Here is a 16692-nt window from a genome sequence, read left to right as displayed (position 1 = left end):
TTTCTTTTATTTTTCTGTAATAATCTAAGATGAAAATAAGCTTATGTATTCTTTCTATACAAACTGATTTAGGGGTTCTTTAACCGAAAATAGTGAAGCTTCTAAATAAATGGATCAATAACAATTTTTTGATACAGAGGACAGAAGAAGATAAAAAATTTCCAATATATATTTAAATTCCTAGGTTTCATTCCCTTGTGAAACAAACAAAGCATTAACAATTTCAAATCATCAAAACACAAGTCATTCCATGATGAAACAGGCTGTGATAATAACAAAGCATTACATTCAATCTAGTTCTGTAAGTGTAAGCTGAGCTCTCCGTTCTGCAGCTCTCTTCCTAACAAATATTCCCCACCTTAAAGCAGCTTTGAGCTTAAGCCATCCAACAACAGCTTTTCCTGAACTTTTTCCATGCTCTTTCCCCACTGATTGACCTACATGAGGCTCATACTGTACACTATAATTATAACAAGCTTCATCAGAATTACCAAAACTAGGTCCTGTTCCGATTCCAACTCCCATACTAAATGTCTTCATTAACAGTCTCTGCATGTCATCACTCTCCAACATTTCTGAACTCCTGATCCGGATTTCATCAGCAACATTAAAGTCCTCAAACCCATTCCCATAATTTGGCCGTGACCAATCTGTTGAAAAATTTGATGTGCCTCCAAGTGACATGTAACCCGTGGTGCTAGGTAAAGCTGTTTGTGGGTTGTTAAATTTAACCAAAGATGTTTGATCAGACCTCACAAATGGAACAAACTGAGGGACGACTGGTGGGTGGTTATTTTCTATTCGAAACTGTTGACCGAAATCAGAGTTATATTGCGGCCTGCTTTGAATAGCTGCAGAATGGTGATCTAAGGCATTGTTGTGGGAAGCGACTGCCACAGGTGCAGTCATAGCCATCATGCCGTTGTATTCTACGACTTGATGCCAATTATCATATGCTCTCTTCATCAGAGTATCCACTGAAACCTGCATAACGAAATCTGAATAAGTGAACTGAGTCTAAAGAGTACACAAACAAACAACATCTTTTTGAAGAATTGACAACAACAAACCTTTTGACTGTGAGTAAGGGATTCTAGGGAGAAAAATTGCCCATCAGAAATGAGGCCCCTGAGCTCATAAATATGGTTGAATACAACACCCTTGGTTTGAGTTTCATCAGTGTAGTAAACATAGAGCTTTCCACTCAAGACACAAGTTTTTGCATGCTCCACGGTGTTTTCCCACATCCTGTTGGACATACCGCTCCCAAGGATCTACATTCCGAAATATTGAAATAAGAAAAAGAAGAACAACAAACAAAGCCTACAAAAGCAAGAGAAAAATAGTGCTTACAATTGACCAAGTGGAACAGATACTTACACTTCTTAATTTCTGCGGGTCCATAACAAGAAGACGGAGAAAGTCTTCAACAGTTACAATCTCAGACTTAATCAGCTTCTTGTGTAGAGCTCCATCCTTTGCTATTCTATCTAATCTCCACACCTCATCATGCAAAGCCGGTGGGTAATGTTTCTTGTATACTTCAAAGTACAAAAACAGTAAAATGGTTCAAACAAGCATTGCTTAAATGTGATATGAATTGAGGAACTCAACACAAAAATTAACTCACATTCTCCCCTGTGATCTTTAACCAAAAAAGCATCTGTTTTAGCTTCACAAATACGAATTCCTTCACAGTTTCCAGGGGCAACCTTAACTCCAAGCCTAAATTTCCTACTCCTTATCCAGCTAGAATTGTCTGTAAAAGTAAGCTCTCCAAGTGTACCCACCCCTTCCTTAAGAATAACTTGTACATCCCCTGTCAGAAGTGGTCTTTTCCCCTCACGCTCCTTTACCTCATGGTTTTCAAAATGTTCTTTGGTCCAACCATCCTCAACTTCTTCATTGAAGTCACCTTCCAGTACAACAATATTGAGCTTTGCAGATGCTTCTGGTCCTGTTTGTACAACAGAACCTTTACTTAAGTCTAGCAACACAACATGAATCGCTGCTCCTTGCTCTCCCTCAACCTTTGCACCTGTGAATAGATGTGGTGGCATTCTTGTTTTAAATTGTAGTTGAAGATTTTTCTCTTCTGAGCCTAATATTCTGGGCGGTGGAGACCTGCCATATGTGAAAAATGTGAACAATATATTGGTAATTCTACCATAAAGATGAAGACATCTAAATAATGATATATTGGTTGGAACAAACCTTCCAGGCAGTTCAACACGTTCTATTTTCGTCAAAGCACGCTCCAATTCCTCACTAACCTATTATTCATTCAAGAAAGTTTCATAATGATGAATGAATTGTGGCATGAATTTTTGGATAACAGAACCATTAAAAGGTTTAGCATAATGTTACCCTCCCCAAACACGATGAAGAGGAAAAGAATCAACATAATAGACTTCACTCAGTTGATAAGCATATCAAAGAGATTCATTTAATAGCAGCTAGTTTCAACCAAAAAATTTGACTCACAATTCTGCGGAGCATAGGCTCCAAAGTTGAGGCAAGTCTTTGCAAGCTATCCACCTTCAGGGATTCCACAATCACACTGCATATGAATGGAGGATGCATATAAACAACAGAGACATAAAATCGGATATTGAGACCTTGAACAGAGAAAACTCAACAATATGATAATAATGATGCATAATGGCACTAAAGTACTAAGCTTCAGGATGTTAGTTAATTCCCAGAAAGTTTGGGGGCCAAAAAGTACTTGGTAACTGGATAAATCTATGGCCTTGCAACATCTAATCAGAGCTCTATTGCCGTAAAATTAAAATTATCATTGAAGATTTAAGCCTGAAACAATTCCCAGAACAGAGTAATTGTCTTTTGAGGCACTAAGAACGCATTCTTCTTAGATGTCTCATATATAACCCAACAATTTTCCATTCTTCAAACACATTCTTATACTAGAAAAGTGGGTAAATAAGAACACTATCAAGCAACCAAAAAACTCAATTACTCAAAATTCCTGCATAGCATCAAAGCAATTGAGCTAATACTTATCACTCAACTGTGATGCAATCTTCAGCTAACATTTCTAGTCATTACATGAACAAAACCAACATTCAATCGTAAAGTTAGGCAAACCATGATGATTGAGTCATCGACTGAATATGAATAAGATACCCAAAAATAATTCTTTCATACAAATTAGTACCACCTTAAAACAAAGCACAAAACAATTCAATACATAAATCAAAACATGGAGAGAGTAAAGAACTAAACCTTGCCAAACCGGGCAGTTTCGGTCTCTTCGATTCATGACTGCGATGTTCTGCCTCATCAAAACCCCCATCCACATCCACACCTTGTTCATATCCTCTCTTCTCCGCCCTCACGTTTCTCGAACTTTCCATTTTCAGAAACTTACCCGCCAACACAACTAGTCTGTTTAAAACTTTCCAAAATTAGAAACCCAAGATGGTTCTAGAAATCACCTACACAACAGAAGCTTCATCGGAGAAGGACAACGCATAAAGCCCCAAAGGTTTCAGACGAACCCCAGAAAGACAAAAATATGGTTTTTGTCAAAGTTTCTGCGATCTGGGTATTAATTGGTATAAGATCTCTAGGTTGGAAATGGATCTGTATGGAATAGTTTATACCATTCTGATCCAATCCGGGATTATAATATTGGGATTTTGCATGTTAAAATATTAGTGTGTACAATTCAACATCACAGCACAGCTGGGTTTGGTGCGAGTCTTGTGAGTGCATGAATGTTATAGAAAGTCTGAAACCGCGTCTTTTCTTTTGGTGCAACCCTTTGTGCCATTAGCATCATTTCATATTTGAAAATTTTGTTTTTTTTTGGTAGAGGAAAACATTATATTAAAAACAAATAAAATGGATTGGTACATATAACACTGTGTGAGGAAAGTCAATGCTGCTTACCTGCGCCGACAGAGAAGACCTTAGGCTGATTTGTTATTTTTGGACTTTTGGGTAAAATGGAGGAGACACTTTCGACCCAGACCGAGACCTAGACCTAGTTGATCCGATGATAATTTTCTCCGGTGAAGGACTGAAGTTAGACACCTTTCTCCGGAGACCAACAGATCAAAACGAGAAGAAAAAGATAGAGTATGGCAGGCTATGAAGAATGAGCTAGGGAAATATATACAGTCGTCTAGAGCGAAATGATCAATTATCACTAATCATGGAGATGAGTAAGCCGATTCTGAATGTGCCAAAATTTGGATTTTCTTTACTTGTTTCAGTCAGATTTGACTTAAAAACATTCCCTGATTAGGGAGCTGAACCCGCCATACTAAATGAGCCATATATGGCGTTTCCTTTGTTATTGGAAAATAAGACGAAGAAAAACTATAACACAGTAATCCCTGATCAAGGAGATGAATCAGCTACGCTAAATAGTAAATAAGCCACAAATTGAAAGTTTCTTTTCTAAGCTTCAGTCAAGAGTTATGGAAGTCATAAAAGGTGATGCTAAGTTGCTAACATATGGTAGGATTGTAGTAACATGATGTATAACATAATGTGAGATGGTAATTCATTCATATGCAAAACCCATGCTTGAACTGGTATCTCTATTTGTACTGAAATTGGTTTTGTTTATAAAGGAAAATCTGATCACTATATGCCATTTCTGGGCAATACAACATTACAACTACAATTGGAGGAGGGAGAGAGGGAGAGGGAGACAGAGATCACTAATGCTGTAACAGGTATACAACCGAAGCAATTTTGCTTGGTTGTATGTATAATACCGGGGAGAAACACAAGGAGGTAGATCAACTGAATGACTTGCAATTAACCATGCTTTACAAACTATTCCCCTTCCCAACCCACTTGACGGGCTCGTCTTTCCCACAAGGAAGTCACCTTTCTCTCTTTGATGAGCAATGCCTCGGCACGCTCTCTTGCTTCCTCACATGTTTCTGTTGCAGCATTGCACTTTTCTGCTTCTCTCTGGTACTGAATAGCCACCCTTTTTGCCTCAGCAAATGTGATGTTCATGTGTCGGGTGTGCTCCGTGGCAACAGCTTCCTGCAGCTTCAACTCTTCTGTTAAGAGGTCCACAAACTGCTTCTCCATCTCCTGCTTCAGATCTGGGTCATTACTTCCGCAATCTGTTACATCAACATAATAATGAATCACATCATCTACATAATTCCCGATGATTAATTGGGGAAACAAATCCCGGAAGCAGTGAATGAAAGCTTATTTAGATTCACGAATCGTGGTGACCCTGTTCCATATCAATATAACTTATCAACTCAAGAGAGCCGTCAGCAATTTGAAGTTAATAAGAAAATGGTGTTTTCTTTGAATGTGAATTACGAATATTCTTTTACTCATCTTCTTTGCTCGAATAATAGGTTGCAACTGCTGAAGATGTGTTTTATACAGTAAGGCTACCAGCATTCTTAGAGTAACTTATCAGAATGGAAACTCTAGCAAACTCTGCATTGCCCAAACTGAGATTTAAAACGTAGAAGAGTTTCTTCATTTCATTATAACAGGCAAATGTAGGAAAAAGCCATGCCCCACTTCTCTCAACCGAAGTAAAAGAAAAACCAGAAAAGAGGAAAAGAATAACACAACAAAGTTATAGGGTAGGATGTGTTCTAACCTGAGACTGAGAGATTGGCCAATCCTGCAAAAAGATAGCAAAAGCCGAAAAATGAAAATGTTAATATACGAGTAAAATCAACTCTCTGACTAGAAACTAAGAAAAGACATTTACCATGCAGCTTAACAACTGAAATAGAACTTTTCAAATCCAATATACACAATCAGTACAAACTAAGAGCTCAAACGAGAAAGAGAAATGAAAACGTGCAACGAAAACAACTCATTGAACTACAGTCTATTAAGAAGGTGTCAAATGAGGAGGGCTTCACTCCATGAAAATACCATGGACACAAGCAACTTTAAGTATTCTGCTATCGTAAAAGATCTAACTAAAAGTGAACAACCATTTAAGATCAAATAACACTAAGCATATTTATGAGTAATTATCAACAGCATATATATGATATGCAGGTGCTGCTTATATCTTGATCGAAGAATCAAACTTTGCACAGGAGCCAAGATCTCAACTTTACTTGAAAAAAATGGACAAGAAACTACAAAAGAGAACTGGGTTTCACAATTATACATCCAACAAAGTGAAGAGCTTGAAATTCATAATGCAATACCAAGATCGCAATACCAAGATCTCAACTTTACTTAAATCAAACAGTAAATCTAAATCTGAATTGGGCATCATATGAGCAGCAGCTCCAAATAAAAAAAACTAGCACTAACAAGGATCCAAACCCCAAACTGATGACATGGGTGCCCTTCAATTTCATTCCAATCCACAAAGAACCAAACTTTCCAGAAACCCAGAAACGAAACACAAACATTCAGAATCAAAACCACATTAAAACCAATTTACATAGAGATAAGAGGGGTTACCAGGAGCAATTTTGAGCAGGGACAAAGGAGGAGGGCAATCACAATTGCAAGTTGGGCAAGAAGATTTGGCATCACCCAACTGAACACCCTTCTTGAACCTCCAATACAGGGCCGGCCCACAAACCGCTAAAGCTGAAACCACCGCAAACACCACCAGGCAACACCTCAAACAAGTGGCAGATCGCCTTGACATGTTTCTCTTGCTGTGGAATTCAGTGTGTCACTGGCTTTTGGGGAAAGTGAGATCTACTCAGGAATCTGTTCTGACTGATTGTTCTGGTATGTTTCACACTGTGTTTTGAAGAGGTCAGTGGTAGCGCATTAATGAGCTGTAATCATGGAGATAAGAAAAAAATGTTACCAGAGACAAGAGGAAGTGGTGGTTTTGGTATGGAAACACTTGGAAACTCTCACCTATTCATTTGACACGGGTCAGATGACATTGTTTTTAAATTTTTTTCTATAGAAAATGGTAAAATAAAAGGATATACTAGCACTCAAATGTGTATCTTTCATGTCCCATGTGGGAAGACAATTGCTTGGCCTTTTAATTAATCACCGACTGAAAATTATATGTCATGAAAGTTTCAAAGAAAATAGGACTTTGTCACAATGTCAATGTCACAATGTCAATAGTGTTAGGCTGTTAGCAAATTACCAACTATTACTCTATTTTTTTTTAGGGGAATACAATATATTTTAGTGATCAAAAGATCATAACGATCGTATAAGGTCAATCTAAGGGATTCGAATATCACCCATTTCATTCACTACTCAACTGACTGCACAAATAGTCAGACTAAGACCCATAAAGGACTGCAAACTAAACAGACTAACTTTCGAGGGGAAAATGCAAAGGTCAATAGTTATATGATACATGTTTATCAGTACAAGCATTTGAGGTGTTTTATATTTCTCTAAAATTTATCGTTAAATTAATTCATTGTATCATACATAACACCAGGCCCGGCCCTGGCCCAGGGCAGGCTTGGCGATAGCCCAGGGCCCAAGTTTTGAAGGGTGACGGCCTAGGGCCCAAATTGAAGCAGTAGATGGGTAAAAAAAAAAAAAAGTATTTCTGTTAGGAATATGAGAAAAGGAACAGCAAGAGTGCGATGGGCAGTTGTTTTTTTTTTTTTTTTTGAATAAAGGGCTGGTGCGGCTGCCCTCAAGCCTTGATGAATGAAACTGTCGAATACAAGTTGAGCCTAAACCCCTGATTACAATAAGCATCTAGAGTATTTTCTGAAATAATATCAGAAATCTCTACAGGAGACTTGTATTCTAACAAGCACCAACTAGCAAAGAGTGCACAATTAGCTACTCCATTTGCTTTAACATAGCAGTGACATTGTGGAAAGATAACTCGATATGTAACACGATTAAAAGTTGAAGAAGCTAGTGCTAGACAAAAGGGAATGCAAGAGTGCGATTAAATCATATTTTGCATTGATGGGCAATTGTTTACAATATATAGAAGAAATCATTTTAGATGAGATTTGATTGATATAAAGTGATGTAATGTTTATTTTTCGGGGTATTGGTTTTTTGTCCCCCCCCCCCCGTTTGTATCATATTTTTTTTATCAATATAAAATATTTTTGATTTTTTTTTTATATAAAGGGCCCAATTTTATTTTTCGCCCCGGGCCTTGAATTTCCCAGGACCGGGCCTGCATAACACAAACAATGACTAATATGCGATTCTAAACTTTTACTTATTAAAATTTCGGAGTAGTGTTGCAACGGCATGTGCATTACCTTTTCTTGACCCCTTGGCTTGTACATCAGTACATGATATAGACAAGAGTATGGTTCACAAAAATGAAGTTCCCCCATTTTCATTTTTCAAGACTCAAGTTCATTAAACAAGCTGCCTTAGCACTGCAATGAGATTATGAGAATTACAAGCTCTATTTCTAGATATGTAATACCAGAAGGTATTGAAAAATCAATAGATATTTAGAGAGTAGATTTCCATCTTTCAATAGTAAGAGTTCATTGATAATGCAAATTTTCTTTGAAGATCGGGTCCAAATCGTACTTGGGGTGTAATAAATGACTAGGGTTTAGGTTGAAACAGATGTCAAAACCTCACTAAAATGGCGACTTCCTCACCAGTCTAGTCTTGTCAATGGTCTACCTACTTCCATGCAAGAATTGCAGACACAAACTCATCCCTACTCTCTGCTACCACTTCACAGTCCCCCAACCCAAATCCTGATTCATATTGCGTATATTTCATTATTTCAAGCCACTCGCTTCTCAAAACCAACGATTTCATCCAAAGTTTGCTTCTTCTTTTTGTCAAACTGCTTGAGCTCCAAAACGTTTCGGTTTCCTACCTTCTTATATGCTCTGTTTCTCTCTGTTTTTCTCAACTTGAATAACCCAATAAACCATTTCCTTCTGTGTTTCTACTCGTAAGTGAATGATCGTTACGTTTTCCAGCGTTTAATTTTCCTCTATCTCTAACAATGAGTGAGAAAGAAGCCATAGATTTTGAAGAAGGTTCATCAAGTTCTGATAGAACCAAAAAGGAAGAAGCTTTATTATGTTCTGCTAACCTTCACATAGAAGAACTCCGGACCCAGAAATTCTCTATTGGTAAAAACCAATCTTTTCCTTTAACTCAAGACCTTCATTTTGCTGTAACCAACCTCTCAAAGCAGCTTTATCAAAAAGACTCAAACTTTTTGATGGAACTCATCCTAGTATGTTTCCCCTTTTCTCTATAATGTTCTAGTCAATTTTTTGATGTAGCTTTTTAATTTTATTGTGAATTTTCTTTCTGAAATTATGTGTGTGTGTGTAGAATGCAGATGAGAATGAATACAGAGAAGGTGTGGAGCCAACTTTGGAGTTTGTGATGACCCAAAAAGACATAACTGGGACTGGAGCACCAGCCACTCTGCTGGTTTTTAATAATGAGGTTGGATTTTCCAGGGAGAACATGGATTCCATTTGTGGTATGGGCCATTCTACAAAGAAGGACAAGAGACAGCAGAGTCTTATTGGAGAGAGAGGTAAATTCTTGTTAGAATTTGGTTTACATTTCAAGATGATTGGGAGCTTTGTCTTAGAATGTGGAATAGAAATCTGGAATTCAAATCTGTGTATGGTTGACTAATGTCTATTGCAGGCTTTTTCATAACTGCTGCTTTAGATGTTCTATATGTTCTATTATGCATTCTTCATGTCCTGACTAGATAGTTAGGTCCTTTATGGAACTCCCATCACTAGAAAATGACTCTTTAAAGTTCATATCTTTCTGTATTGTTGAAGAAAGAAAAAGCAAAGGCTAATTGAAATGTAGGCATTGAGGAAGTAATTACTTTCGGAAGTTTAGCTTTTCTGCTATGTTGCCTTCGAATATGCACTAGTATTCAATGCATAATGGTAGTTCCCAATGTAGTTAATGTCTTCAACTTTGCTCTTAGTTTCAGCTGGATGTGCATAAGACTTGCATTATCTTTCTGAATAGCATACTTGTTATCAAGTTGAACTCCTAATACCCAAGTTGCTTGCAGGAAGTGGATTTAAAAGTGTATTTCTTGTGAGTTCACAGCCTCACATAATTAGCAATGGTTATTGTGTCAGATTCTTGGAAGAACCAGATCAAGATTGTGGTATTGGTTATATAGTTCCCCATTGGGTTAGTGGGGAGCCTTCTCTTTCTAGCATATTAGATGTATATGGGTTATGCAATGTCTTGCCTACTACCACGATTGTTCTTCCTCTGAAGCCTGTGAAGGTTGAAGCCGTGAGAGTTCAATTGTCACAATTGCGTCCAGAGATTCTCTTGTTCTTGTCCAAGCTAAAGCAAGTACATGTACGCGGGTGTGATCCTGAAGCAACAGATGATTTCTCAAGGTTTTGTAAAACTAGTGGGACTGAACAAGTGGAGTTATATAAAGCCACGTCACGTGTTGTTCAACTTTCAGTTAAGCAAAGAAAGGGTGATAGTGAGGAGTTGTGCAAGTATTACTTGTGGGAGGAGGCATTTCCCGTAATACCTACTAATAGAGTTGGTATAAGGATGAATGTGCAGAAATGGGTGATTACCCTTGCTTTTCCATCCAGAGAAAGGATGGGAAAGGCAACTTCTTCTGTTGGTATATTTGCTTGCCTGCCCACGGAAATGGTCACAAACTTCCCATTTCTCATTCAAGCAGACTTCATTCTGAATGCTTCACGAGATTGTATACTGTTAGACAACGTATGGAACTTGGGAATTCTTGAGTGTATCCCATCATTGTTTGTGGATGCTTTTCAGTCTCACTCCCTCCATTCTGCAGTGGATGAGCCATTTGAATATTTACCTGCTCAAGCTTCACCAATTCCTGAGTTTAACAAGGTAAGAGAGTCCATTAGAACTAGATTGCAAAGTTTAGTGATAGTGCCTTGCCAAATACTTGAGGGTACACTTTCCTTCGTGCTGCCTCATGATGCAGTTCGAGTCCTGCCAAAATTTAGGGACCTTGTGATTGGAATTAGAGCAAAGGGTAATGTTTTGAGTGGTTCATCTTCATCTTTATTGAGGAGAGTCTTGCATCCGACTCTGGACCTTGAAAAGTACAATGCAGTTCTGAAGTTTCTAGATGTGAAATGTGCTGATGATCATTGGTATACAAAATGCGTCCAAGGTCTCTGCAACCCCACTGAGGATGAAATGGTTATAGCAGATAGCATTATTTCGTTGCTAGAGTGTATCAAGTTTCTGATGTCAAGCTCTCTTGATGATCCCTTGGTGCGTGACTTCATCAAGAGCATTGGAAAAAGCAGGTTTTTGAAGACCTTGAATGGTTATAAAACACCAGAAGAATGTGTTCTGTTTGATCCTGCCTGGGAAAGTATTCTGAATCGGACAGATACACCGACCATTGATGTAAATTTTTACGGAACTGAAATTTTTCAGTACAAGAATCAGTTGAGAGATATTGGCGTGAAGGTAGATCCTTTGAGTGTTTGTTCTCTTCTTTCTGGAATTCTGACCAAGCTGGCAAACCAGCCCCATTCTTGTTATACACCAGACACTACCTTTATAATGAGGATTTACAGCTTCCTCAACAAGTTCCACTGGCGTCCAGAAGCACCAGATGAAAGCCAATTTCAGGTGTGGATACCTGACCCTCCTCCAGGTGGATGGATTATGCCTCAGCAATGTGTACTTCATGTCAATCATGTTAGGAAGTATCTGTTTAGCTCATTCTTTTGTCTTGACGAACTTTACGCTGAAGATCTCCTCCCCTTGTTTTCTTCAGCCTTTGGGGTTGCAGAAAATCCTTCCATCCATCATTACTTAAAGCTATGGGAAACATGGGCATCATCGGAGAACTTGCAAGTGACTCTGGTAGAGTGCTGCTCCTTCTGGGAGTATGTTATAGACAACTGGAATCCAAAAGTTGAAGAGACACTAAGACAGAAGTTGACAAAATTACCTGCCACAAAGTCAACAGCTGAAGAAATATATCTGATCAACAGAACAGAAGTGTTCCTAGCTGATGACTTGCAACTGAAGAAAACTTTCCTGAGCTATGACGAGGCCCCATTATTCGTGTGGTTTCCCACAAGCAACTGCTTGTCATCTGTTCCTCCTAGAAGACTTTATGACATTTACGAGTCCCTTAGAGTGAGGAAGGTGTCCGAGTCATTTGTGTGCAAACCGCATACCATCCTATTATTGGAGGACCTGGATAAGATTGATGCACAAGATGGATTGATTGGCAGGGGTTTAATCAAACTTATTTTGGGTTTTCTTGCTGGTCCGGAGGTTAATATGCCATTGAAAGAGAGACACAATGCTGCATGCTCAGTCATTAAACTATCAGTGTATAAACTTGAGAGACCAAATCAAGTCATTTATCGACTGATGCCATCTGCGAGTACAACAGTGGATGTAAAAAAAGTGAAGCTAGTTACCTGGAAGAAGATTTCTCATCGTTTGCTCATTGATAACTCAGGCTACAGAAATGGAAAATCTGATCCAGAATTTGTTACAGCTTTCGCTGACGAACTCGCTCAAGGACTATTAGTGCAGGCAAGACATTATGCAGCAGCACTGAGCAAACTTATCCAATGGGGATTTATGTTCGATTTTAATGAGAAGGAAGTGGATTTTTGGCTGATGAGAGAAAATTTAGAGTTGCCTATGGAAGATAAGGAGTTTCTTAGTGCTGCATTCCTCTCATCAACAGAACTTGTTTGTGGAAAGCGGTCATCTATGGAGACAGATGAATCAGGCCCTTCCACAGCAATGCCTTCATGCAAGAAGCTGTGTCAGTAATAGAAGGGGATTTGAAACCTGGCTCCTTTTTTTTGTTCATGGCTTGAAATATTGGGGTCATCAAGTTCATTTTGATATATTTTGGTATATTTCTGCAGTTTGGGCTATATTTTGTATGCTAGCTAGTTGAATAGGACCAAGATGATTAATTCAGTAACGTTGTATGTAGTGCAGAAACTGCTGTGCAGCATATATATGAAAGAAATTGGATTTTGTTAATTCTAGAATCAATCCCAAACCCAAGCGCATTGATGTTTAGCTTATTACCCTTGTAGTTCCCTACTTTATTTTTTTAAGAGATTGCATGCATGAATTCAGCATCTCATTTTAAGGACTTGAATTTTAGGACACCATCCATGCATAGATCAAGTCATCAACTGGGCAAAAATCAGTTGAATTGAGAATGATTTGGTTGTTCACTTAAATTTTATGATTCTAATGAACAATTAACATTGTGTTGATATATATATATACTCCTTTTTGTTTCTTACATAAGTACTGGGAGAGCTTTTCTAGATCATGTATTAAATTCGTTGTTTTGCTACCTTTTGCAATTCCTTGACATTATGGATCTGCAAATTTCTTGTCATTTGGTTACCATCAAGCTTATTATGAAAACACTAGATGGAACAGTTATGAAGGATTGAAACAAATACAATCCTAAAATGACAAACACACACACAATTTGACACAAGTGTTTGTTGACACGGTGTAAACCTCACCACTAAGGAAACTTCACTGCGAGGCTTATAACATAGCCTACACGAGAATCAAATTTAATATGAATCAAAGTGATTACAGTTCACAAGTAGTGGTATTCAACACAACCGCATTAACTAGCAACAATGCTAACTTGTTTACAACTGAACTATCAATTCTACACAAGATACTAATTGATCTTTGTTGCTAGCAGAAACTGAATGAGCCTTCTGATACAACCTTGTCTTGTGGCCTCACTGATCTTGAACTCTATGCAAGTGAAGAATGCAGTGAACAAGCAATGAGTATAATGAACTGCCAAAAAGAGTTTTGTAAAACAGTTTATGCAGGCTATGCAACACAAAGAAATTTCTCAATCAAAAACTCTAACTTTAGAAATGCAGTTTCAAAACCTTTTATAAAAGACAAAGACTCCCCCTCAATCCGATCACATTGATCACATATTGAGATAAACTTTGGAAAGGTTTTTCAAACATATTGATAGACTCAATCAATCCTAAACGACAGCATGCAATCAATATCTTTTATCTGATATCTATTTTAACCAGCTTTGAATGCAAATAAGATTTTTGAAAACTTTTCCAAAAATACCGATAAAATTGCATAACAGTTTAGATCCACAATATAAGCATCAATTACATGCAAAATAATGTGATACGCAGATTACCTTAGGCTGAGATCAGTGAGTCCTTTAGGGACTTGATTTCCGCTTTGCTTGATCTTTAATCTCCTAGAGCAGCCGGGAAAATAGGAGAGGAGTCCTCCTAAGGCTTTGGTTCTGTGATCTTCTAGTATACTTAGGAGACGTTGAATGGGGACTTGCCAAACGTAATGTTTATATGGATGAATAGATTCCTTGTAACTATATGTAAGTCATGAGTCATGACCAAAGCCATGATGTTGTTACCATAGCCTCTCTTCACACTCTTTGGTGTGTAACTGGATATTAAGTACGATTACCTATTAAAATTCCGGAGCTCTCTTCAATAGGTACTTTATAATAAATACTCATTGAGGATTTTCAAGTTCAACCGTTGGACGAGTATATTGATATAGATTTCTTGGTTTTTCTCAGCCAAAGAGAATTACAAACCTATTGCATGCTTATTGACGTACGTACAACTTTGCTCTTTCTTTCAAGCTCAGCTTTTCTTCCTTTCCAAGCGTGCTCCTATTCAAAATTCAAATCATAATCATAATGTTTCCTTAATTATAGTAAAAATGGATGAAAAATAAGGAGTAAAAGAACTGTCGCAAGTTAATTAATTATAATATCTTCAGGTATTAGAATTGCCCTCACTCGAGCCATGAATGACAAATCGTAACGTAATGAAAACAACTCTAACTATGAACCTAACGTGCTTACTGCTTAGCATAAAATAAAGCCATCCAAACCAAAGCATTTAAGCATGCATAGCAGTTAGGGTTCAATCTGGTGTCGAATATATGTGGAAATCTAGCTAATCCTGCTTGAACACACTGATCTTTGTAAAAGAAGATAAAGACATAACCACAGACAGATGCAAGTTAAATAGAGCTAACCAATAATGAAAAATTTGTAAGTCATTTCTTCCGACCTTTAAACTATTGGTCTTGGAATCTGCATTCACAAAAACACACTGGACTCTACTACAAAGACTAGACTCACTAGAGCATAAATAAGAAAACCAACTGGTATCACTAGGCAAGTGTTTATCTTTTCAGCGTTATCAAGCCTTGTGGTACATAGAGGATTAGAGCCTTTTCCACCCCATGATACTCACTGAGACTCTCTTCATATACGATCATGTCTGGGGAATTACTGTGAAGAATATACATGCTGGCGTTCTCTTGTTTATTTTGATCATGAATCATATACATGTGATCAGGCATCTCTTCTCTGTCTTGATCAAACTTCTTCGGCCTGTTCATCACAAATGCACAAGTTTCCTTAAACAATATCGGTTCAAGCATATAAATCCGCTTATCGGGCTCATCAGAAAACCTTAGGCTAAAGGATCTAGTCCAGGAATCACTGTTGCTGTATTCTCTCATGACCCAAAAATCAACAACATAATCTATCCATCTAGGCTCAAACAGCCGACTATAATGCACTATATACAGGCATCCTTCGCAAGAAACTCCCAAACGGCTTTCACAAGTCAAGTAGTTCAGAATACTACTTTTCCGGAACTCCTCCTTCGCCAAATCAAAGGCAAATAGAACTATTGGTAGTCCGGAATACTTAAAAGGAGTAGTGTTGTCTCGCTCATAAGCTAGCCAATGAAGTGCCTCTCTCAAAAACAGCCCCTTCCTATGCGTAGTGCCTTTCGTAGGGGATTTAATCGATTTCCATGTCTCAGCTCTCAACGAGAAGAGGTTGACCTCCCTCGGCGTCTTCCCTCTTAACACAACTTTATAGTCGTCGATCGGTGCCGGAGACAAGGGCAAAACCACACATGGAAACTCCCCATGGGAGATAAAAGCCTTCAACAAGTATTTCTTTGTAGAATTCATCGATTGATGGGTTCCAGATAAACAAGCTTTCTTTTTTAAATAAACGACTTTTAGGAGTGAAACCACCATTGTTTCGAATAAGATCACCACTAAAACATGCTACCGACCCATTGCATGAGCCTAAAAAGCAGAGAGCATGGCCCGGTTTCTTGAATGGGGCATTCAGCTGTCTGACTCTGAGTGAAGAATTCTTTAGCTCCTTTAGCTCCCCAAACTCCAAGTCGATCGCGAGCGATTCGTATTCATGTGTGAGGAGAAAAAGTCTCTGACAGAGGCTGTGCCGCTCAGAAGCTGATTGTATGTGCGACTTGGCGAACTTTGGATCGGAGAATAGAGAGCGCCACAGCGTTTACAAACACATCTACATCGCCCTACGGGTTTGATCGGCAACCTCGTCACAATTTCCAATATAATATCTTCAGGTAGTGTTGTAGTTGCCTTCATGCGGGCCATGAATGACACTGATCGATCTTGTTCAGGTACATCGAATTTGGGTTGTTAACGAGCACAAGAAATCATATCGCAATTCTAACTAGGAATCCTAATGTGCTTAGGAATAAAGCCATCCAAACTAATGCATGGGAGTTTGTGTTCAATCTGGTGTCAAATTTATGAATAAAAAAATGTAGTAATGCAAAGGCCCTTATTAGTTATCTATAGCATTAAATGTTCGTAATTTAACCACAGACCATCAAAAGTTCAAAATAGTGGTAGTTGATGAACTTTCAGATTGATCAATAAGAA

General features: G+C 38.1%; 4 protein-coding genes across 5 annotated transcripts; 1 reads left to right on the top strand and 3 right to left on the bottom strand.

Annotated features, from left to right (window-relative positions):
* Window positions 1-143: 143 nt before the first annotated feature.
* LOC133709010 (calmodulin-binding protein 60 E-like) lies at window positions 144-3746 on the bottom strand. Of its 2 annotated transcripts, XM_062134617.1 has the most exons (7): window positions 3247-3743; window positions 2485-2560; window positions 2215-2273; window positions 1631-2124; window positions 1381-1541; window positions 1071-1274; window positions 144-984 (listed from the first exon to the last, which is right to left on the bottom strand). In XM_062134617.1, the coding sequence occupies exons 1-7, from the start codon at window positions 3375-3377 to the stop codon at window positions 289-291; spliced, it is 1821 nt and encodes a 606-aa protein (XP_061990601.1). In that variant the 5' UTR covers window positions 3378-3743; the 3' UTR covers window positions 144-288. The 2 variants fall into 2 exon arrangements, with proteins under 2 accessions (XP_061990601.1, XP_061990594.1); XM_062134610.1 differs by having other exon boundaries at window positions 1631-2273; window positions 3247-3746.
* An 808-nt stretch (window positions 3747-4554) lies between these two features.
* Window positions 4555-6843, bottom strand: LOC133726917 (uncharacterized). The gene is made up of 3 exons (XM_062154557.1): window positions 6448-6843; window positions 5618-5641; window positions 4555-5114 (listed from the first exon to the last, which is right to left on the bottom strand). The coding sequence occupies exons 1-3, from the start codon at window positions 6638-6640 to the stop codon at window positions 4813-4815; spliced, it is 519 nt and encodes a 172-aa protein (XP_062010541.1). The 5' UTR covers window positions 6641-6843; the 3' UTR covers window positions 4555-4812.
* Window positions 6844-8649: 1806 nt separating this feature from the next.
* Window positions 8650-12911, top strand: LOC133726916 (uncharacterized). The gene is made up of 3 exons (XM_062154556.1): window positions 8650-9160; window positions 9262-9472; window positions 9977-12911. The coding sequence occupies exons 1-3, from the start codon at window positions 8924-8926 to the stop codon at window positions 12730-12732; spliced, it is 3204 nt and encodes a 1067-aa protein (XP_062010540.1). The 5' UTR covers window positions 8650-8923; the 3' UTR covers window positions 12733-12911.
* A 2233-nt stretch (window positions 12912-15144) lies between these two features.
* LOC133726863 (F-box protein CPR1-like) lies at window positions 15145-15948 on the bottom strand. The gene has a single exon (XM_062154506.1). It carries the CDS (start codon window positions 15946-15948, stop codon window positions 15145-15147), a length of 804 nt encoding a protein of 267 aa, XP_062010490.1.
* Window positions 15949-16692: the final 744 nt, after the last annotated feature.

The sequence above is a fragment of the Rosa rugosa genome, chromosome 1 (assembly GCF_958449725.1).
Source record: "Rosa rugosa chromosome 1, drRosRugo1.1, whole genome shotgun sequence".
NCBI lineage: Eukaryota > Viridiplantae > Streptophyta > Magnoliopsida > Rosales > Rosaceae > Rosa > Rosa rugosa.
This window is presented reverse-complemented; position numbering and strand designations above follow the sequence as displayed.